This window comes from Magallana gigas, chromosome 6 (genome assembly GCF_963853765.1).
Source record: "Magallana gigas chromosome 6, xbMagGiga1.1, whole genome shotgun sequence".
Taxonomy (NCBI): Eukaryota; Metazoa; Mollusca; class Bivalvia; order Ostreida; family Ostreidae; genus Magallana; species Magallana gigas.
In genome coordinates this window covers 30,668,621-30,692,267 of record NC_088858.1, presented here as the reverse complement: position 1 = coordinate 30,692,267, position 23,647 = coordinate 30,668,621, and the positions used below count along the sequence as shown (strand labels likewise).

The following is a 23,647-nucleotide window of genomic DNA, read 5'->3' as shown; positions in this document are numbered from 1 at the left end:
GTCTGTATGTTTTACGAGTTTGATTGTACTTGTAACACAGTCGTGCTGCACCTACATTGAAATTTACCGTTAAATATTTAAGTTAATTACCAACATAACTCATCGGCTTTTTCTTGTGGACACAAAACTTCATTTTATAGACTGCAGACAGCCAATCCTTTTAATCTTAAAACAATGAGAAAAAGTCAGAAAGCCGACTCTAAGTGCAAATGAACAGCTTGTTATCCGAGGAAGAGGGTTGTGAACGCTTTGACCGACTGAGTAGCAGCAATCCGATTCCTTCGGTAAAAAAATTTCAGTATCGACGAATCTCGCTGAAATTATGTGGTAGAGTCTATAGCTATTACTTATTAATATTATGTCTGAATGAGTGTGTATTGGTGTCAATAGCAATGCATTGAAATTTTTGCGATTGGATTACAATAGCAAAAAAATTGTTCACTGGCTGATTGAGTTAACATTCTCTAACACGGAGATGAATGAAAAAAAAAGAATTTACAAGGGTATCAGGAGAAAACGTACCCAAGAGAAAACGTACCCAGGAGAAAACGTACCCAATCTCTAGGGTACGTTTTCTCCAGGAGAAAACGTACCCGGGTACGTTTTCTCCAAGAGAAAACGTACTCTATGAAAATCATAATTATACTACTTAATAGTTTTAAATACTATTTTGCATAATAAATATACAGAAATGTAAGAGTTTTATAGATAAATGAATTTTATACTTAATAATTTTAAAGACATATTAAATAATTTTCAAATGCTACTTTAATGCATATTTCAATGCATAGATGTATAGAAATATATTCATTTTATGAATAATATCTTTATAATAATTGTAGCAACTCTTATTTTAGTACGAATTTAATAATGACCTGTCATAAAGCGTTATCTGACTACTTCTTCTAATATTATCCATTTATCGGTAGCCTTACCGATTTGTGTTTCTCCATGCGAGATCCCCTGATTTTAATTATAGTGATAATCAATTAAATACCTGAGCAGCATGTCAGTGGCGTCAGAAGCAAATTGACTGTTCAATGTTACATTTCGTAGTAGTTTCCATGTACTCTCTCTCTCTCTCTCTCTCTCTCTCTCTCTCTCTCTCTCTCTCTCTCTCTCTCTCTCTCTCTCTCTCTCTCTCTCTCTCTCTCTCAATCGGTCACAAAAGCTGATCTCCATTTTAATTTTGCTCCTTACTTCATTTTTTTAAATCACAGAATATCATCTTGTTAACACAAGAAATATTTTATGTACGATCTAACTAAAAAGTAAGCGACTTCCGCTTTCGCTTTCAAATAATTTCAAGTGTAAACATGCACTTTTGGTACTGTTATTGATATTTTTGATACATACTGGAAAGAGATTATGAGAATGAAGTGTCAAATTTAGTAGCAACAAAGGTAATTCTGAAAATTTTGAAAGAATTTTAATTTGCATGCTGATTAAACAATGAAAATTAGTACAGTGTTGAGTGGTTATACGTCGGCGGCAAATGTTGACAGGTTGAAACGTATATTGTGTACTCCTTTCATTTTAATGTATGTATTTTTAGTACTTTTTAAATGTATTTTAGATGTATTTTAAACGATTTGTTTATGTGTTTTGAAAGACTCACTTTATTCTTACCTAGTCTAAATGACAATATTTATTTTGACAGCCACAACATGCAATATAAAAACAGTTTTGCCATATAAGCATGCATACATGCATCTGAATGTATTTAATGCTATAACTAAAGAAGTTTTTTTCTTGCAGATTTAAAGAAATAATGATAATGGTGTGCTACATATTCTGAAAAAAAATGGTATCAAATTCATCAGAATACAGACGGGAATATCGTCCCGCTTCCCTTGTGAAGAACATTCCAACATATTACGAGTCACTTACTTATCGTCACCACCGCCGTGAACTCGAGTATGCCCACACCCCCATATCATGGGACTTTGAACAAGACAATAGAAATGACACACCATCAGATGAAGATGAGATTCCTATTATTAAATTGAAAATAGATGAAGAGGAAAAGGATGAAAATGAGGATGTGAAAAAAGAAGAAGGGGATGAATGTATTGAAGAGGATAAGCAAGAAGATGGGAAGGAAGAAATTTTGGAGGAAAAAGCTGTAGAAGTAAAAGAAACAGTGAATAAATGTGACCAGAAAAAGTCTGAAGGGAAACCAGATGTTCTGGTAGAAAGGCAAACTTCAGAAAGCAGAGAATTGACAAAATTGGCTAAAGAAAAGCTGAAGAAATACAGTAGTTCTGAGAATAAAAATATTGGAAAATCAAAGCCCTCTCAAGATAAAAAGAAAATTTCAGGTAAGATCAGATTGAAGTGTTTTCCATTAAACAAATTAATACTTTCGAGAAACGAATTTGAGACAACATGACAAGAAATACTATTAAATGCTACCATTAGTTATTTAGAAGAGCCTAACAAACTTTATATAATCCAAAGTGCGGTGTACAAATAAAAGTTCATGTGTAATGATGCTATATCTCAGATAAGCTTGAAAGTGAATGGGAATAGTCAAACATATCTCTTTTATAATTTAAAGAAATATTCTGGTATTTAATCAGTGTTCAACTACAGATCCTGGCTTTGTAATCTGAAAACAATTTTCCTTACAGATGATTTTCTTTCACCTAAACAAGTCGAGGAGAAGGCATTCGTCAAACGACCAAAACGAGCAGATAGAAGCAGGGAGCCACCATTGAGACCTAAAACAGCTGTGTCTGCCTCCGTGCTTCGACCTCTTTCATCGACCTCTCCCCGCCCGTCCTCTTCTGCCTCCTGTGACAGACTCCCTTTCGTCCTGTACGGTAGTGGGGACACTGAGCTGCAAACTGGGAGCAAAAGAACTCACAACGTCCACTGTTCAACTGATGTTAGTTTGTTTGTTTGTTCAGTATTGCTAGCTTATTTTTTTGTCTTGGACTTCTTAGATTTTGAAGTTGTTAATGAGTGCATGCAGATTATTAGAGAAACCTTGTCAATGATATCTTTATTAAGAGATATGTGTGTATACCGGTAATTATTGCAAACTAAATTTTCAATTATTTATTGTTTTCTATTTTCAAAAATTTTATCTTTATGTAAAAAATTCTTGAAGAAACTTTGGAATATGATAGAATTTGAATACATAGTATTATAAACCTTGAATAGCAATAACTGTATTTTGTAGATCACTTTGATGATTATATTTCAATAATATCATGGATAAGCTTTATAGTTACATTCATTTAATGTTATATTATTACTCGTAGATCTACCCAGCTGCAGTGAAAGCTCGTCAGCAACATTACCTACGAGCCAAAAAGTTAGAGGACCTCAGAAAGAAAATACTCCTGCAGAAAAGGAAACAGAAGAGCAGCTTTTCCAGCAAGCTCGCCAAGGAAACCACGGCTTGGAGGAGCGAGTACCAGAACCAATATCCCACCTACGACAATGAAGAATACGCCAGGCGGTTACGAGCCATTGATTCGGCCAGGGTGCGGAAAGTCAAGTGTGATCTTTAGATCTTATGCAAATGTTGTAAAGAGCAAGGACTGAGTATTGATGGAAAATCTTATGCTGCAAGTTCTTTGTTAATGTTAATACCATAGTTGGTGTAGAAAGATGTGTCACTACTTAATGGGGTTGACATGATTGATATTAATCAGTACTGAGGCAGTTACCGTCCATACTTAACAAATTAGCTTTTCAGTTACAGTAGTGGACTCAGCATAAGTGGTCTCTTTTGCTCTATTTGTACCTTTTTGTTGCCAAATACCTAGGAACCTGTACTTGGAGTGCAAGTACAATAATGTAGTTACCCTCAGTATTTATATTAAAGAGATTTTTTTTTTTGGCAAGAATATATTGAGGATCTTTTATATTATTTTATTGTTAAGGCTTGATGACAAAAAAAATTAAAACATATTGATTGTACATGTGACTATTTTTTGGCAAAAAATTAGAGTAAGAGTAAGTTATTTACAAATGTACTATTTTTAAAACATGATATATTCAGATTTATACGTCACACTTCCATTGTAGTATGAAATACTTATAGTTATTTCTTACGTACATGTACGAATGTCAGAGATGAAACCAGTGTTGTTTTTTCTTTTTATATGCACTTTTTTGCTTTTCACTTTTTCTTTGCTTATGGTTATTTTTTTTTTAATGTAAAATTTCGAGCTCCCTCTTGAAGAAATGTTGACTGGTAACTTAATAAATTAGTTGCTGGATGAATCTCTGTAATTATACCCCCGCTCCGAAGGAGAGGGGGTATACTGTTTTACCCTTGTGTGTCTGTCCGTCCGTCCGTCTGTCTGTCCGTCTGTCTGTCTGTCTGTCCGTCTGTCTGTCCGTCTGTCTGTCCGTCCGTAACAAAAATTTCTGTCGCATTTATCTCAGCAACCATTTATTGCAGATGCTTTAAATTTTAACACAGTGTTTGTTAAGGCATGCCATATCGTGGGATATATTTTTGTACCAATCGGACGTCAACTTCCTGTTAAATGACGACTTTGCTTATTTTTTAACCAAAATTTTCAAACAAATTTTCGTCAAAGAATTCTCAGCAACTATTTATCGCAGATGCTTGAAATTTTTACACAGTATTTGAATAGGCATGCCATATCTTGGGATATATTTTTGTACCAATCAGACGTCAACTTCCTGTTAAATGACGTCTTTGTTTATTTTTTGCCAAAATTTTCAAACAAATTTCCGTCAAAGAATTCTCAGCAGCTATTTATCGCAGATGCTTGAAATTTTAAAACACTTTTTGTTTTGGCATGCCATATTGTGGGATATATTTCTGTACCAATCGGGTGTCAACTTCCTGTTAAATAACGACTTTGTTTATTTTTAGCCAAAGTTTTCAAACAAATTTTCGTCAAAGATTTCTCAGCAGCTATTTATCGCAGATGCTTGAAATTTTTACACAGTATTTGTTAAGGCATGCCATATCGTGGGATATATTTTTGTACCAATCGGACGTCATCTTCCTGTTAAATGAGAACTTTGTTTATTTTAGCCAAAATTTTCAAACAAATTTTCGTCAAAGATTTCTCAGCAGCTATTTATCGCAGATGCTTGAAATTTTAACATACTATTTGTTTAGGCATGCCATATTGTGGGATATATTTCTGTACCAATCGGGTGTCAACTTCCTGTTAAATGACGACTTTGTTTATTTTTAGCCAAAATTTTCAAACAAATTTTCGTCAAAGATTTCTCAGCAGCTATTTATCGCAGATGCTTGAAATTTTTACACAGTGTTTGTTAAGGCATGCCATATCGTGGGATATATTTTTGTACCAATCGGACGTCATCTTCCTGTTAAATGAGAACTTTGTTTATTTTAGCCAAAATTTTCAAACAAATTTTCCTCAACGATTTCTCAGCAGCTATTTATCGCAGATGCTTGAAATTTTAAGACACTATTTGTTTAGGCATGCCATATTGTGGGATATATTTCTGTACCAATCGGATGCCAGCTTTCTGTTAAAGTCGACTTTGCTTATTTTGCATATTCACATCAGAGCGGGGGTATCACTAGTGAGCATTGGCTCACAGATATCTTGTTCTGTCTGCTACTGTTATAGTGGTCTGTGTTTTAAAACAAAATCATTTAAGAAATTGCATGGCTATATACATGTACATTGTACATATGACTGAAAATATACACGTCTGTTGTCTGAAATGAAATTTATTCTCTCATATTTCACATAATTTTCTAAAATGAAATTCATTCTCTCATATTGGCGATGATATTGCACATATATATGTGATATACATAGGCTGAATCTGTACAGTTTTGTTATTCATGACACAGTGATGAACGAAATAATAGAGATGCTCTTTAATTGATCTGTTTCATGGACCCTCTGACAGTTTATTGTTGTTGATATTGAATCTTTTAGAGAAATGTGTCAGTAGTCAGTTGTTGAAGACTGGTTTGTTTATTGTCGTACATGTTTTTCTTTTAGAATTAAAATCTGCTAGTCAGTTATGAATTTTGAATTACTGGTATTATACCTGTATATAGTTTTAAATACTATATACAGGGAAATATTCGCCCCCGTTTTATTTCCGCCCCTTTTGCCCTCGTTGTCAACGAAGCATTTAAGACTGGGCAAATTCCAATGTCTCAAATTAAATCATAGTAAAAACAAATGTGTGTGGGCGGATTCAAGACGGGGTGAAACTGTTTGATAGTGTAGAATGGCGAAAATAACCTGATATACAGTACCCGGTAAGAATTTCTGCATGAAACTTGTAGTTTCGTGATTCACATTAAAGGGTAGCAAAGAAAGCAATACAGGAACTTCTTTGAAAAAAGAAATACAAAATAAGACTATCAAACATATAGAATACATGAGCTGAAATTAACAAAAAAAAAAAATAGTAACAAGATTGAAATGTAACTATATTCCAGTCTCTGAAACTTTAAAAAAATAGAGTCCCCAGTTATGATTATAGAAGTTGACCTACTAATCTATCAGGGTATGGGTATGACATGTTTACAGAATCCAAAGCATGACTAAAGTAGCATAAGAGCTCTTCAGATGTATTATGTAAACTTTGGCTAGATGAAACAAAAAAGCACAGTATTTCTTGGTAGTGGACCTGGTTTAAACTTTAACCTCACCTGGAAAAGTTAGGTCATGTCAGAATCAAGACTGACGTCAACATAGATGCTTTAAATGAGATCTGCCCTTTAAAGCTCTATTTGCAAGGGAAATTGAAAGTGGCGGCTCAACATGTATGATGCATTCTTATTTGCTATTACCGGTATTTGCAACCTAGCTTTAGCTTAGGAAGGTCTCGTTGAATACATGTAACCTTCTCTATTGGAGCTGATGGTTACATGTATGCCATACAGAGTTTCGTCTTGAGTGATATAAATGATCAGCATGTAAATCAATCAATCAACTCACCAGTAGAAAGAAAACAATTGCAAATAAAACGTTTTTATTTTTTTTTAAATATGGTTTATTGGCTACTAACAACTCTATTCAATAAACAACCAACAGGGATTCAAACAAGCCCGAGTTTGAATGGTACATTGTATATTAGTTTATACAGGCCTGCAGGTGTACATGCACGCCTGTCAGTTGTAAGGTGTTATTATCACTTGAAAGCACAAGGCAAACACATACGACATGTTCTATAACACCTACAATAAGTTCATCATTACACAAACGTTATTAAAAAAAAATTCAATTGAGAAATCTCTTGTAAAACGCATAGTTTATATGAGGGGAAATACCAACAACGCATATTTAAGGCTGCTTTTAATTGGCTGATGGAGAAAAGTTAAATAAATAAAAAAAATACAGAAAGCTGGTCCCATTATTTTTAAAATCAAAAGTTTTGAAAAAAGTTCAGTTTTCTTTCTGAATAATACAATGTCTCTATGAAAACACAAAATCATTAAATGTTCCACACCATTATATACACATTGTAAACATTGGGTAAGGAAAAACCCAGTCATTGCAAAGTTTACCATGCTTAAATGTTATGAATTTGACTACCAAAAGCTTAATATATAATGTATCAGGTATATATAAAAAGCAAAGAGGAAAACAAAAACTTATTCTTCTAGTTGTAATTTTTCGTAAGATTTATCAATAAACTAAAAACCAAACATTTATTACAAATGAATATTAAACCAATATACTTTAAACATGTCTTTTATATGCTTTAAACATGCCTTCTGAATTAAAGCTATATACATGTATATAAAAGCAAATGTCATGATGTGATATTCTCCCCCCCCCCCCATCTCTTTTCCCTCAACCCCCCCCCCCCCCCCCCCCCAAAAAAAAAAACCTCCTTTGTAATTGTAGTATAGTACATAGATACAAATATTGAAATGGTTTCATTCACACATCATAATCAATGGGATTATCAGAAGAATGAGAAGAGACACACTGCTTTCACTAACATATCTGCAACACTTATTTTGGAACATAATCCTCATGATGACATTCTGTTCAATCAAACAGAGTTGGCCATTGAAATGTGCAACATTGTGCATATATGTTACATCACCCCTAAAACGGAACACCCTTCGAAAATCATTCAACTGGTAAATAAAAAAAAAAATTGTAGACCAATAATACGCTGGAGTTTTTTTTTGCATGATTTAGATTTGGGAATATTTCATTTCCTTGCTTAAATTGTACATAGAAAACAGTTTTGAAAAAAAGCAAGAAATGGTATCATGTTATAATATGTAATTCTATGTAATGTTTGGAATCATTTCAGAATGTATAAAAAAAACTAAATTTATAGTCCTTTGAAAGATATACAAAGATACAAATTCAATAAACCTGTACACATGCATTGCAAAAATAAATAAAAATAAATAAATTTTAAAGTAAACAATAAAATGTTAAACAAAGGAAACAAAAGCATGATAAATAGGTAAATGTACTGAAACATTGCTACAATCTGTTTTTTCTGCACTAATTTTTACTCTGAAAAGGAAGGTCAAACCATTACCAATCCACACTAAAAATCCCCCCTCCCCCACCCCATAATCAAAATTGTAATACACTGAATTTTTCATGAGTTTTGGGTTGTTATCTTAATTGAACAGAAACATATATAGATCTAATTATAATTATTACTCTAAATGAAAACCAAATCCTTATAAAGAAATTCAAAGTGCCTGTCAGAAAAATGGCAGATAATAGACACACAGCAAAATCTGGTATACAACTCAGCAGATTCAACTATACATACAATGTAGCTATTTAACTACTGGAAATTAATAAACTAAAACAATGTGTTGTACACTAACAGCAAAACTATTTTTTACAAAGTCTGACTTCACAATCAGTGTATTACATAAAAAAAAAGTCTTTCCTTCCAACCAAACTCTTTTTAAAAACAACATCAAAATTAAATTGCATATAATTTTCTAGGGAGTTTTGTTTTTAGTCATGAATGATGTTTTCTACATGATTCACTGAATATCTAATAACAAGGGAAGAAGAAGAAGAAGAGGAGGAAACATTGGACAATATTCCAGCAACAATCATGTACATGTACTTTCATCATAAATAATTCTAATATCACCTTATTTGTAGCACTTTAACTTATAAAGCACACAAGTACATGTTTGAATACAGATGTACAATGTATATATTTGTAGCACAAATCATAAGAATGCCATGCTACACTGATTTAGAAATCCAAGTACTATAAATGTCGCTGTTAGCAACATGTACGTTTGAACAAGAATTACAGAGGCTTCTGGTGATGAATTGCTACACAGGCATTGATATGACTTATGGGTTGGTACAGAGCTACATGTGTGCAAGAAAAAATGTCAGATCTCGTTAGAAAACGGAGGGAGCTCTCGGCTAGCATGCGCAGTCTGGTCTCTTGCTGCTGGATCCCAGCGACTCTTTTGGCATCCTTCGGATTGAGGTGTCTCCATACTGTATTCCTGATCCCATCCGCTCCGGGTCTAATTCTCCTACGGAAAGAATTGTAAATGAGATGAGTTTAGAGAGGGATGCCGGGCAGGAAGAAATACATACACATGTACAGGTATGGGTAAATAGAAACAGATTGCATAGCATTATTCATATTTGCCTGCAAGAACTTGATTTTTATCAACTTATCTTTGCATTCCAAGTAAATATTCAACCAATATTTCTTTGCCTTGTTTTCTTGTTAAATCAGTTACATGTATCATCAACCCTAACATAACTAAAACCTAATCATATCAATATTCAATGAATGTTACATGTATACTGTTTTCAATACCATACCTGATGCTTTTTTGTCAAAATTGGACTCATACATTTATTGAAAGTTTATAAAAAAATTTTTTATCTATTCTTAAATCGTGAAATGTCAATAAAACATCAATATTGCATCATGAATATCAATGTCGCAAGTACTTTAATCATCTACTAACCTGATTCTATTTTTGTCAAGATGGACCTTGCACACTTGAGGAAAGTTTCTTCAACATTTTCTCCAGTCAGGGCACTTGTTTCCAAAAACATGAGTTCTGGAAGAAAAAGGTGCAGGTACCAGTAAATTTTTTCTCAATAATGATAAACTCTAAAATCTTTCAGAGAATAATTATAAAGATCGAATGATTTCTTAGTGTTTATATAAAAGTATACTACAGTTGAACTTCAATATCTTGAACACTGATATCTCGAATACAATGGATATATCAAAGTGATTTGTAAGTCCCAACCACTTATTTTTTGAGCATTTTTTCCTCAATTATCTCGAAATAACGGTACTTGGATATCTCGAAGTTTTTAAACAGTCCAATCTAGTTTGAGATAACGAAGTTTGACTATATACTTGTCCTTATTTTTCTGGTAATACCCTCTATTACATCAACCGATACAACATGTACATTAAGGTAATTGTTAAAAAAGTTGTAAAATATTCTTTAATTCTTAACTTTTTTAATTTACTGTATTTTGAAACTGATGCATTCTGTAAAGATGAATCCAGATAGTACATGTATTTTCTTAACACATCTACATGTAGGATGTCCTGACTAAAGTCTGTCCCAAGTTATTACTTCCATCACTGATTGACGATTTTTTAATAAAAATACACGTAGTACACCTCTGGATGAAATACAGTTGAAATTGATAAAAGGAAAAATATCCAAGATATCTTCATTGACAAATTATTATTTTTCACTCATAAAAGTTCACAGGTCTGGAACGAAAACAAATTTCTTACGGAGATTTATAATGGGAAATGTTTACATCTTTTCATCATTTGGAACTCACTCGGAATACATCGCACAATTTTTCAACATTATCATCCGGGCTATTTCATGACTGATGTAATGTAAGTTCTATTTTGGGATGTGTATTGAAACCTGAAGCAGCAGAGGGGGTGTTTCAAAACAGATAATCTGGACATTTTTCATTTTAGTGGTTGAACGTAGTTTGAGCACAAAGGTATTTATGATTATTGAAATATGAAGTGAAAAGTGGTGGAAGCAAAAACTCGGGACAAAGTATAGTTCAACTCTTGACTATGTGACAAAGTTCCAAATGAATAGGGCTCATCGATTAGATATAAAATATCAGTGAACCAAATTTGCAGCAAATGGATACCTGTATTTAAAAAAAAAAAGATATCCTTTCTCCATTTCTCATACTGGTATCCTAACAATTTCTGATGTAGATATTGGGTATGTTTGTTATGAAAAACTTTACATTCCTGTTACCAGGACTTTCTTATAAGCAAGTTTTACTGAAGAGATAACTTTGTTTGATTAAAAGCAAGTGTGTGTGTTTGGGGTGGTGGTGAGGTAGGTGGAAGGTACACAAACCGTTTTCCTGGGCGAATCTGCTGGCCTCAAGGAAGGTGACCTCCCTCTCCTGTTCCAGATCCTTCTTGTTGCCCACTAACACGATGACGATATTTGGACTGGCCAAGGTCCGCGCGTCTGTCAGCCAGTTTGTCAAGGCATTGTAGGTCTCTCGACTGTCAAAATATTCCAAAATTTGTTAGCATCTTTTAAGCATGCTGCAGCTTCACCAACAATACATCTTCCCCAAAAATACATGTACTTGTAAACAAACTTTTTATAAGTACTAAAATCAAGTATCATAACAATTTCAAATAAATTCAAATTACAGTAAATACACAATTATCATGAAGAAATTTTCAAATTTGAAAGCCTCATGCTCAATATATAGTCATGTACTTGCATACAACTGATAAAAAAAAATTTAAGACTCACCTTGTAATGTCATAGACCAGCAGGGCTCCTGCAGCCCCCCTGTAGTAGCTCCTGGTCACAGAACTGTAATAAATTGACCCAGGTTTAAAAAAGAAATACAACAATGAAATGAATTTGTCATTTTCAAACCTTTTTTTTTCTTCACATTTATAATGTATAGTGTTATTCTGTTTTGTTTCATTTTTAAATGTACATTAAATGTGTTTTGATATCAATTTACCCCTAACATAATTTGGAGGATGAAATTCAGATTGCATCCTCAGGGACCAACCTAGAGCAAAATTTTAGGGAGACTTCTCTTCTCCCTAACAGAAAAAATAGGGAGAAGTTTGAGAAATCAGAAAAACAGTACATACATGTAATATGAAAACTAAATGTTTTAGATTGATTTTAAGAAATGTTCAAGTTATTCAATACAAAATATACAATAACATACTTGTACATGTAATCTATAGATAGTTTATACTTCAATATAAGAAATGTTTAGGCATAAAGTCATCACCAGACAATGAGGTGACAATATCTTTCTTTAAATAGAGTACCCTTGGTTTGACATTCAACTTTGACCTTAAACCTCAAAATCAAGAGGTCATTTACTCCTAAAGGGTTACAAGTACCAATGTAAAAAAGTTCTCAAGTCTGTCAAGGAAAGAGTTACTGGTACATGTATTTACATATAAATAATGAACATATATTTTCCTTAATATGCCCTAAGTATTTTGATCCTTGACCTTTGACCTCATGACTTAAATATCTGCTCAGACAAACAGGTTCAAGACAATATGGATCTAAAAGAAAATAATAACAGAAGAAAAACAGAGGGACGGTATATTCTTGTAAAATATATTAATATACAGATCTGAATCTACAGTGTATTTGAAAAATATCAATGCAATCAGTACATGTTGTTTTTTGTAGATCTATATGACGGTTTTAAATTAAATTTCAGTATATAAACAGCTACATAATTATACAAACATTCACTGTAGTTAGTGACCTTACTCGGACCTGCAAGGAATAATAGAATGGACAGTGTAAGATTAACACCTATATGTTACTGATACAAGTTCATATACACGTACATACCGGTTTATTACAAATGTATATCTGATAAAATATTGATTAACTGTAAACAAAGAAATAATGTATAATTTTGTGAAAATTTTAGCATTCTAACTATTCTTTTTCACGTTTATATAAATCAGTGCACTAGCTTTTTTAAAAATGCAATTAATTTCTTAAACTCCCACTTGTAATATAGCTCCTCAATGCTCAATTCTTTTTCAAATTTATATAAATCAGTGCACTAGCTAGCTTTTTTAAAAATTCAATTAAATTCTTAAACTCCCACTTGTAAATAGCCCCTCAATGCTCCTAGTGGTCACAAATCTAAATCTACAACACATTTATATATCAAGCATTCATGTATCAAGTATATCCACCTAATATTGTAATATCGTAATATTCAAACATTTAATGGTTCTAGCCATTTTGTTTTGAAAAATAAGATCTTTAAAACACCCAACCTTTCTACTAACTGCCCCCCCCCCCTCCCCCTCACATGTAATATGTCACGGTTACTAAAGTTTGCTTGTAGATGGATTTTGAATTTTTTTAAATTTTCCATCAAATGCTTGTGAATTAAGTGTGAGCAGTATTACTTCACAGCTATTATATATTCACTTGTCTGCATGAATACGAGTCGATCGACCACAATTTTTTATTTTACCGAAATCTTTCCTGGCCAGCTGTGTCCCAGATCTGAAGTTTGACTGACTTTCCTCCGACATTCACAACCTTGCTACCAAACTCTACCCCAATCGTGTGGTTAGAATCTTTCTTGACTGAAAATTCAAAAAAGAATTTAAAAATTATTGATGTTTATCATTTTTTTTTAATTACACAATTAACTTAGTGAATTTTGTAAGTGTTTTACATTTCTTAATAAAATTCACTTTCTGATATGAGGGAAAACTGAGAAAAAGTTACAAAGCATATATTAACATAAGTTGAATGTATAACTATCAAGGAATTAAGTCATCTTCAATTGAAAATTGAGAGAACATTTTCTAAACTCATATTACACTTAATTCATTAAAATGCACTTACATTTATTTTCTATAAATTGATGAAGAATGCAGGATTTTCCTGTTCCTGCACTGCCAATGACTAAAAATTTGAATAGAAAATCTGAAAAGAAAACAATAAATTCAATCATATGAAAAATAAACAACATTTGGGATTAGACTGAAAAGAGAAGAGGATAAGGCTTTTGTCACGTATCCTTACTCTCGCTCAGTTATCGCTTACCAGTATATTTCAAGACAGTAAATATAGTATATAAATTATATAAATTTAAATATTAATTGCGTTAGTTAAGAGACATTTTTATCCAAACAAAAAAGAAATGCTTAAATACTGTGGTTTCATCAATATTCGTTGGATACCAATTTTCGTGGATTTTGTTGTTAAGTTGATCCACGAAATTAAATGTTCACTGAAGTTCAATTTCAACTAACATTTTGTATTGATACATGTAGGATCATTGGCCATGAAATTAAGTATCCTTGAAACTGTGGTTTTCAGAAAATCCAAGAAAATTGATACCCATGAAAATTAATGAAACCACAGTATTGCATTTAATAATATTGTGAAATATTTACAAAACTATTATTTATCAAAGAAATGGGCATGCCCCTTTGATGTGGGCATATGTACCAGGTTATAAGACTTTTTCCAACTTATTTGTGAGTAGTGGGGTGTGAGCTAGTGGATGGTATAGATGTATTTGTATTGAAAATAAATTTAAAAAATTCAAGTATTTTATATCTAATTTCTGTCTTCTGTTCATCTCATACTTTTCTTTTTTTCATCATAAATTATATCTATATTAATTATTAGTCTAGATATTATCAATTATGACTGAAATCATTAACACTTACTTGCAACATACATCATGTAGTACATATCATTACAATAAACAGTATACCAGTTACCTTTTGAACTGAAATTAACCCTTGTCAACTGCAGTAAAACAGTTAGCTCCAGTTTATGTTGTTTACGTCACTGCTTCTGTTGCAGATGATCAATATGCAAGGGGATGTCATGTTACAGTGTTACTGATTGAATGGATAAACATATTGACAGTAATTAACAGCTAACTTTAACATAACGAATGTAAAGACGAACAGTGCCAAATTGACATTTTGTAAACAAAAAGCCTACACATCAGCTGTTTCGAGTGTTTTGTTTATTTAACAGCAGTCAGTGGTCGACTTCCGTGTAGATTCACTTCCAGATTTGTCACTAAATAATCGACTAAGAATTTAAAGATACCTACAAGAGATGAATTTTAATACCATACCGTATGTTTCTGACATTATTTTCGCATCAGCACCGTTTCTGTCATGAGAAGCAGATTGTTGAGATTCATGAAAATTTTAATGCGTTTCTCGCACCAAAGTCAAGCTAGCACGCACTAACTTCAACGCACTAACTCCGTTCTAAATATGCTTATCGACTAGTTTTTCGATCCCGACGGGAAAATATCCCTCGGTAAATAGGCGCAAGGCGCCTAAACTAGGACTTGTGACAATTAGGTGACCCCGGATTCCTGAGGGTGGGGGTCCTGCCCGGGGGTGACCGGTCTCAGAACCTTCAATAATTATGCCGTTCTTGGCGCCACGGCCCCCTGAATAATCGTTATAATAACTATATTATCATATTATATAGGGACATAAACAAGGCGTAAACTAGGACTTGTGACAATTAGGTGACCCCCGGATTCCTGAGGGTGGGGGTCCTGCCCGGGGGTGACCGGTCTCAGAACCTTCAATAATTATGCCGTTCTTGGCGCCACGGCCCCCTGAATAATCGTTATAATAACTATATTATCATATTATATAGGGACATAAACAAGGCGCAGGGCGCCTAAACTAGGACTTGTGACAATTAGGTGACCCCGGATTCCTGAGGGTGGGGGTCCTGCCCGGGGGTGACCGGTCTCAGAACCTTCAATAATTATGCCGTTCTTGGCGCCACGGCCCCCTGAATAATCGTTATAATAACTATATTATCATATTATATAGGGACATAAACAAGGCGCAGGGCGCCTAAACTAGGACTTGTGACAATTAGGTGACCCCGGATTCCTGAGGGTGGGGGTCCTGCCCGGGGGTGACCGGTCTCAGAACCTTCAATAATTATGCCGTTCTTGGCGCCACGGCCCCCTGAATAATCGTTATAATAACTATATTATCATATTATATAGGGACATAAACAAGGCGCAGGGCGCCTAAACTAGGACTTGTGACAATTAGGTGACCCCGGATTCCTGAGGGTGGGGGTCCTGCCCGGGGTGACCGGTCTCAGAACCTTCAATAATTATGCCGTTCTTGGCGCCACGGCCCCCTGAATAATCGTTATAATAACTATATTATCATATTATATAGGGACATAAACAAGGCGCAGGGCGCCTAAACTAGGACTTGTGACAATTAGGTGACCCCGGATTCCTGAGGGTGGGGGTCCTGCCCGGGGGTGACCGGTCTCAGAACCTTCAATAATTATGCCGTTCTTGGCGCCACGGCCCCCTGAATAATCGTTATAATAACTATATTATCATATTATATAGGGACATAAACAAGGCGCAGGGCGCCTAAACTAGGACTTGTGACAATTAGGTGACCCCGGATTCCTGAGGGTGGGGGTCCTGCCCGGGGGTGACCGGTCTCAGAACCTTCAATAATTATGCCGTTCTTGGCGCCACGGCCCCCTGAATAATCGTTATAATAACTATATTATCATATTATATAGGGACATAAACAAGGCGCAGGGCGCCTAAACTAGGACTTGTGACAATTAGGTGACCCCGGATTCCTGAGGGTGGGGGTCCTGCCCGGGGGTGACCGGTCTCAGAACCTTCAATAATTATGCCGTTCTTGGCGCCACGGCCCCCTGAATAATCGTTATAATAACTATATTATCATATTATATAGGGACATAAACAAGGCGCAGGGCGCCTAAACTAGGACTTGTGACAATTAGGTGACCCCGGATTCCTGAGGGTGGGGGTCCTGCCCGGGGGTGACCGGTCTCAGAACCTTCAATAATTATGCCGTTCTTGGCGCCACGGCCCCCTGAATAATCGTTATAATAACTATATTATCATATTATATAGGGACATAAACAAGGCGCAGGGCGCCTAAACTAGGACTTGTGACAATTAGGTGACCCCGGATTCCTGAGGGTGGGGGTCCTGCCCGGGGGTGACCGGTCTCAGAACCTTCAATAATTATGCCGTTCTTGGCGCCACGGCCCCCTGAATAATCGTTATAATAACTATATTATCATATTATATAGGGACATAAACAAGGCGCAGGGCGCCTAAACTAGGACTTGTGACAATTAGGTGACCCCGGATTCCTGAGGGTGGGGGTCCTGCCCGGGGGTGACCGGTCTCAGAACCTTCAATAATTATGCCGTTCTTGGCGCCACGGCCCCCTGAATAATCGTTATAATAACTATATTATCATATTATATAGGGACATAAACAAGGCGCAGGGCGCCTAAACTAGGACTTGTGACAATTAGGTGACCCCGGATTCCTGAGGGTGGGGGTCCTGCCCGGGGGTGACCGGTCTCAGAACCTTCAATAATTATGCCGTTCTTGGCGCCACGGCCCCCTGAATAATCGTTATAATAACTATATTATCATATTATATAGGGACATAAACAAGGCGCAGGGCGCCTAAACTAGGACTTGTGACAATTAGGTGACCCCGGATTCCTGAGGGTGGGGGTCCTGCCCGGGGGTGACCGGTCTCAGAACCTTCAATAATTATGCCGTTCTTGGCGCCACGGCCCCCTGAATAATCGTTATAATAACTATATTATCATATTATATAGGGACATAAACAAGGCGCAGGGCGCCTAAACTAGGACTTGTGACAATTAGGTGACCCCGGATTCCTGAGGGTGGGGGTCCTGCCCGGGGGTGACCGGTCTCAGAACCTTCAATAATTATGCCGTTCTTGGCGCCACGGCCCCCTGAATAATCGTTATAATAACTATATTATCATATTATATAGGGACATAAACAAGGCGCAGGGCGCCTAAACTAGGACTTGTGACAATTAGGTGACCCCGGATTCCTGAGGGTGGGGGTCCTGCCCGGGGGTGACCGGTCTCAGAACCTTCAATAATTATGCCGTTCTTGGCGCCACGGCCCCCTGAATAATCGTTATAATAACTATATTATCATATTATATAGGGACATAAACAAGGCGCAGGGCGCCTAAACTAGGACTTGTGACAATTAGGTGACCCCGGATTCCTGAGGGTGGGGGTCCTGCCCGGGGGTGACCGGTCTCAGAACCTTCAATAATTATGCCGTTCTTGGCGCCACGGCCCCCTGAATAATCGTTATAATAACTATATTATCATATTATATAGGGACATAAACAAGGCGCAGGGCGCCTAAACTAGGACTTGTGACAATTAGGTGACCCCGGATTCCTGAGGGTGGGGGTCCTGCCCGGGGGTGACCGGTCTCAGAACCTTCAATAATTATGCCGTTCTTGGCGCCACGGCCCCCTGAATAATCGTTATAATAACTATATTATCATATTATATAGGGACATAAACAAGGCGCAGGGCGCCTAAACTAGGACTTGTGACAATTAGGTGACCCCGGATTCCTGAGGGTGGGGGTCCTGCCCGGGGGTGACCGGTCTCAGAACCTTCAATAATTATGCCGTTCTTGGCGCCACGGCCCCCTGAATAATCGTTATAATAACTATATTATCATATTATATAGGGACATAAACAAGGCGCAGGGCGCCTAAACTAGGACTTGTGACAATTAGGTGACCCCGGATTCCTGAGGGTGGGGGTCCTGCCCGGGGGTGACCGGTCTCAGAACCTTCAATAATTATGCCGTTCTTGGCGCCACGGCCCCCTGAATAATCGTTATAATAACTATATTATCATATTATATAGGGACATAAACAAGGCGCAGGGCGCCTAAACTAGGACTTGTGACAATTAGGTGACCCCGGATTCCTGAGGGTGGGGGTCCTGCCCGGGGGTGACCGGTCTCAGAACCTTCAATAATTATGCCGTTCTTGGCGCCACGGCCCCCTGAATAATCGTTATAATAACTATATTATCATATTATATAGGGACATAAACAAGGCGCAGGGCGCCTAAACTAGGACTTGTGACAATTAGGTGACCCCGGATTCCTGAGGGTGGGGGTCCTGCCCGGGGGTGACCGGTCTCAGAACCTTCAATAATTATGCCGTTCTTGGCGCCACGGCCCCCTGAATAATCGTTATAATAACTATATTATCATATTATATAGGGACATAAACAAGGCGCAGGGCGCCTAAACTAGGACTTGTGACAATTAGGTGACCCCGGATTCCTGAGGGTGGGGGTCCTGCCCGGGGGTGACCGGTCTCAGAACCTTCAATAATTATGCCGTTCTTGGCGCCACGGCCCCCTGAATAATCGTTATAATAACTATATTATCATATTATATAGGGACATAAACAAGGCGCAGGGCGCCTAAACTAGGACTTGTGACAATTAGGTGACCCCGGATTCCTGAGGGTGGGGGTCCTGCCCGGGGGTGACCGGTCTCAGAACCTTCAATAATTATGCCGTTCTTGGCGCCACGGCCCCCTGAATAATCGTTATAATAACTATATTATCATATTATATAGGGACATAAACAAGGCGCAGGGCGCCTAAACTAGGACTTGTGACAATTAGGTGACCCCGGATTCCTGAGGGTGGGGGTCCTGCCCGGGGGTGACCGGTCTCAGAACCTTCAATAATTATGCCGTTCTTGGCGCCACGGCCCCCTGAATAATCGTTATAATAACTATATTATCATATTATATAGGGACATAAACAAGGCGCAGGGCGCCTAAACTAGGACTTGTGACAATTAGGTGACCCCGGATTCCTGAGGGTGGGGGTCCTGCCCGGGGGTGACCGGTCTCAGAACCTTCAATAATTATGCCGTTCTTGGCGCCACGGCCCCCTGAATAATCGTTATAATAACTATATTATCATATTATATAGGGACATAAACAAGGCGCAGGGCGCCTAAACTAGGACTTGTGACAATTAGGTGACCCCGGATTCCTGAGGGTGGGGGTCCTGCCCGGGGGTGACCGGTCTCAGAACCTTCAATAATTATGCCGTTCTTGGCGCCACGGCCCCCTGAATAATCGTTATAATAACTATATTATCATATTATATAGGGACATAAACAAGGCGCAGGGCGCCTAAACTAGGACTTGTGACAATTAGGTGACCCCGGATTCCTGAGGGTGGGGGTCCTGCCCGGGGGTGACCGGTCTCAGAACCTTCAATAATTATGCCGTTCTTGGCGCCACGGCCCCCTGAATAATCGTTATAATAACTATATTATCATATTATATAGGGACATAAACAAGGCGCAGGGCGCCTAAACTAGGACTTGTGACAATTAGGTGACCCCGGATTCCTGAGGGTGGGGGTCCTGCCCGGGGGTGACCGGTCTCAGAACCTTCAATAATTATGCCGTTCTTGGCGCCACGGCCCCCTGAATAATCGTTATAATAACTATATTATCATATTATATAGGGACATAAACAAGGCGCAGGGCGCCTAAACTAGGACTTGTGACAATTAGGTGACCCCGGATTCCTGAGGGTGGGGGTCCTGCCCGGGGGTGACCGGTCTCAGAACCTTCAATAATTATGCCGTTCTTGGCGCCACGGCCCCCTGAATAATCGTTATAATAACTATATTATCATATTATATAGGGACATAAACAAGGCGCAGGGCGCCTAAACTAGGACTTGTGACAATTAGGTGACCCCGGATTCCTGAGGGTGGGGGTCCTGCCCGGGGGTGACCGGTCTCAGAACCTTCAATAATTATGCCGTTCTTGGCGCCACGGCCCCCTGAATAATCGTTATAATAACTATATTATCATATTATATAGGGACATAAACAAGGCGCAGGGCGCCTAAACTAGGACTTGTGACAATTAGGTGACCCCGGATTCCTGAGGGTGGGGGTCCTGCCCGGGGGTGACCGGTCTCAGAACCTTCAATAATTATGCCGTTCTTGGCGCCACGGCCCCCTGAATAATCGTTATAATAACTATATTATCATATTATATAGGGACATAAACAAGGCGCAGGGCGCCTAAACTAGGACTTGTGACAATTAGGTGACCCCGGATTCCTGAGGGTGGGGGTCCTGCCCGGGGGTGACCGGTCTCAGAACCTTCAATAATTATGCCGTTCTTGGCGCCACGGCCCCCTGAATAATCGTTATAATAACTATATTATCATATTATATAGGGACATAAACAAGGCGCAGGGCGCCTAAACTAGGACTTGTGACAATTAGGTGACCCCGGATTCCTGAGGGTGGGGGTCCTGCCCGGGGGTGACCGGTCTCAGAACCTTCAATAATTATGCCGTTCTTGGCGCCACGGCCCCCTGAATAATCGTTATAATAACTATATTATCATATTATATAGGGACATAAACAAGGCGCAGGGCGCCTAAACTAGGACTTGTGACAATTAGGTGACCCCGGATTCCTGAGGGTGGGGGTCCTGCCCGGGGGTGACCGGTCTCAGAACCTTCAATAATTATGCCGTTCTTGGCGCCACGGCCCCCTGAATAATCGTTATAATAACTATATTATCATATTATATAGGGACATAAACAAGGCGCAGGGCGCCTAAACTAGGACTTGTGACAATTAGGTGACCCCGGATTCCTGAGGGTGGGGGTCCTGCCCGGGGGTGACCGGTCTCAGAACCTTCAATAATTATGCCGTTCTTGGCGCCACGGCCCCCTGAATAATCGTTATAATAACTATATTATCATATTATATAGGGACATAAACAAGGCGCAGGGCGCCTAAACTAGGACTTGTGACAATTAGGTGACCCCGGATTCCTGAGGGTGGGGGTCCTGCCCGGGGGTGACCGGTCTCAGAACCTTCAATAATTATGCCGTTCTTGGCGCCACGGCCCCCTGAATAATCGTTATAATAACTATATTATCATATTATATAGGGACATAAACAAGGCGCAGGGCGCCTAAACTAGGACTTGTGACAATTAGGTGACCCCGGATTCCTGAGGGTGGGGGTCCTGCCCGGGGGTGACCGGTCTCAGAACCTTCAATAATTATGCCGTTCTTGGCGCCACGGCCCCCTGAATAATCGTTATAATAACTATATTATCATATTATATAGGGACATAAACAAGGCGCAGGGCGCCTAAACTAGGACTTGTGACAATTAGGTGACCCCGGATTCCTGAGGGTGGGGGTCCTGCCCGGGGGTGACCGGTCTCAGAACCTTCAATAATTATGCCGTTCTTGGCGCCACGGCCCCCTGAATAATCGTTATAATAACTATATTATCACATTATATAGGGACATAAACAAGGCGCAGGGCGCCTAAACTAGGACTTGTGACAATTAGGTGACCCCGGATTCCTGAGGGTGGGGGTCCTGCCCGGGGGTGACCGGTCTCAGAACCTTCAATAATTATGCCGTTCTTGGCGCCACGGCCCCCTGAATAATCGTTATAATAACTATATTATCATATTATATAGGGACATAAACAAGGCGCAGGGCGCCTAAACTAGGACTTGTGACAATTAGGTGACCCCGGATTCCTGAGGGTGGGGGTCCTGCCCGGGGGTGACCGGTCTCAGAACCTTCAATAATTATGCCGTTCTTGGCGCCACGGCCCCCTGAATAATCGTTATAATAACTATATTATCATATTATATAGGGACATAAACAAGGCGCAGGGCGCCTAAACTAGGACTTGTGACAATTAGGTGACCCCGGATTCCTGAGGGTGGGGGTCCTGCCCGGGGGTGACCGGTCTCAGAACCTTCAATAATTATGCCGTTCTTGGCGCCACGGCCCCCTGAATAATCGTTATAATAACTATATTATCACATTATATAGGGACATAAACAAGGCGCAGGGCGCCTAAACTAGGACTTGTGACAATTAGGTGACCCCGGATTCCTGAGGGTGGGGGTCCTGCCCGGGGGTGACCGGTCTCAGAACCTTCAATAATTATGCCGTTCTTGGCGCCACGGCCCCCTGAATAATCGTTATAATAACTATATTATCATATTATATAGGGACATAAACAAGGCGCAGGGCGCCTAAACTAGGACTTGTGACAATTAGGTGACCCCGGATTCCTGAGGGTGGGGGTCCTGCCCGGGGGTGACCGGTCTCAGAACCTTCAATAATTATGCCGTTCTTGGCGCCACGGCCCCCTGAATAATCGTTATAATAACTATATTATCATATTATATAGGGACATAAACAAGGCGCAGGGCGCCTAAACTAGGACTTGTGACAATTAGGTGACCCCGGATTCCTGAGGGTGGGGGTCCTGCCCGGGGGTGACCGGTCTCAGAACCTTCAATAATTATGCCGTTCTTGGCGCCACGGCCCCCTGAATAATCGTTATAATAACTATATCATTTATAAATACCAGGGTTCACGTCAAAACATGGCTGACGAAAAATAATCCCAGAGTTATTCCATTTACATCGGGTTATTTGCCGATGGCAGGGACTGAATTTTTTATGAGATAAAACTCAACACGTTAGAAGTCTGAGAGTCTGATACATTCTTAGTTTTTAGAAAAAAAAATCAAGATCACTAGAGGACGGTGTGGGGGAGGGGGTGGTAGTGAAAAGGCACTGACTTGATTTCAAATTTGAAGGTGTGTGTGTTTCTTGCTACCAATGATTTATTTATACAATGTAATTTTATTTGATAAACTGTTTACGGGAATATTTCAAAAACTTTGTTTTGATTTTACATGCAAATAAAGTTTTAAATA

The 23,647-nt window shown here is 38.3% G+C and overlaps 2 protein-coding genes across 3 annotated transcripts; one reads left to right on the top strand and one right to left on the bottom strand.

Moving 5' to 3' along the window:
* The first annotated feature begins 1,267 nt into the window (after positions 1-1,267).
* On the top strand, positions 1,268-3,903 carry LOC105344320 (centriole, cilia and spindle-associated protein). Of its 2 annotated transcripts, none has more exons than XM_011452072.4 (4): positions 1,268-1,403; positions 1,759-2,321; positions 2,634-2,890; positions 3,270-3,903. In XM_011452072.4, exons 2-4 carry the CDS (start codon positions 1,805-1,807, stop codon positions 3,519-3,521), a joined length of 1,026 nt encoding a protein of 341 aa, XP_011450374.3. In that variant the 5' UTR covers positions 1,268-1,403; positions 1,759-1,804; the 3' UTR covers positions 3,522-3,903. The 2 variants fall into 2 exon arrangements, with proteins under 2 accessions (XP_011450374.3, XP_034323746.2); XM_034467855.2 differs by lacking the exon at positions 1,268-1,403 and adding an exon at positions 1,420-1,541.
* Positions 3,904-8,112: 4,209 nt separating this feature from the next.
* LOC105344321 (ras-related protein Rab-4B) lies at positions 8,113-15,205 on the bottom strand. The gene is made up of 7 exons (XM_011452073.4): positions 15,111-15,205; positions 13,856-13,936; positions 13,476-13,590; positions 11,747-11,809; positions 11,333-11,487; positions 9,935-10,030; positions 8,113-9,487 (listed from the first exon to the last, which is right to left on the bottom strand). Exons 1-7 carry the CDS (start codon positions 15,124-15,126, stop codon positions 9,372-9,374), a joined length of 642 nt encoding a protein of 213 aa, XP_011450375.1. The 5' UTR covers positions 15,127-15,205; the 3' UTR covers positions 8,113-9,371.
* Between the last annotated feature and the right edge of the window lie 8,442 nt (positions 15,206-23,647).

What these genes read in the sequence shown, in the direction of transcription:
- LOC105344320 (XM_011452072.4), top strand. Translation starts at nt 1,805, where the DNA reads ATGGTATCAAATTCATCAGAATACAGACGGGAATATCGTCCCGCTTCC. An exon ending in AGATAAAAAGAAAATTTCAG is followed by an intron (nt 2,322 to 2,633) that starts GTAAGATCAGAT and finishes TTTTCCTTACAG; the next exon opens with ATGATTTTCTTTCACCTAAA. An exon ending in ACGTCCACTGTTCAACTGAT is followed by an intron (nt 2,891 to 3,269) that starts GTTAGTTTGTTT and finishes TATTACTCGTAG; the next exon opens with ATCTACCCAGCTGCAGTGAA.
- LOC105344321 (XM_011452073.4), bottom strand. An exon ending in CTGGTCTATGACATTACAAG is followed by an intron (nt 11,488 to 11,746) that starts GTGAGTCTTAAA and finishes ATATTTTGACAG; the next exon opens with TCGAGAGACCTACAATGCCT. An exon ending in CAGATTCGCCCAGGAAAACG is followed by an intron (nt 10,031 to 11,332) that starts GTTTGTGTACCT and finishes TTTTTCTTCCAG; the next exon opens with AACTCATGTTTTTGGAAACA.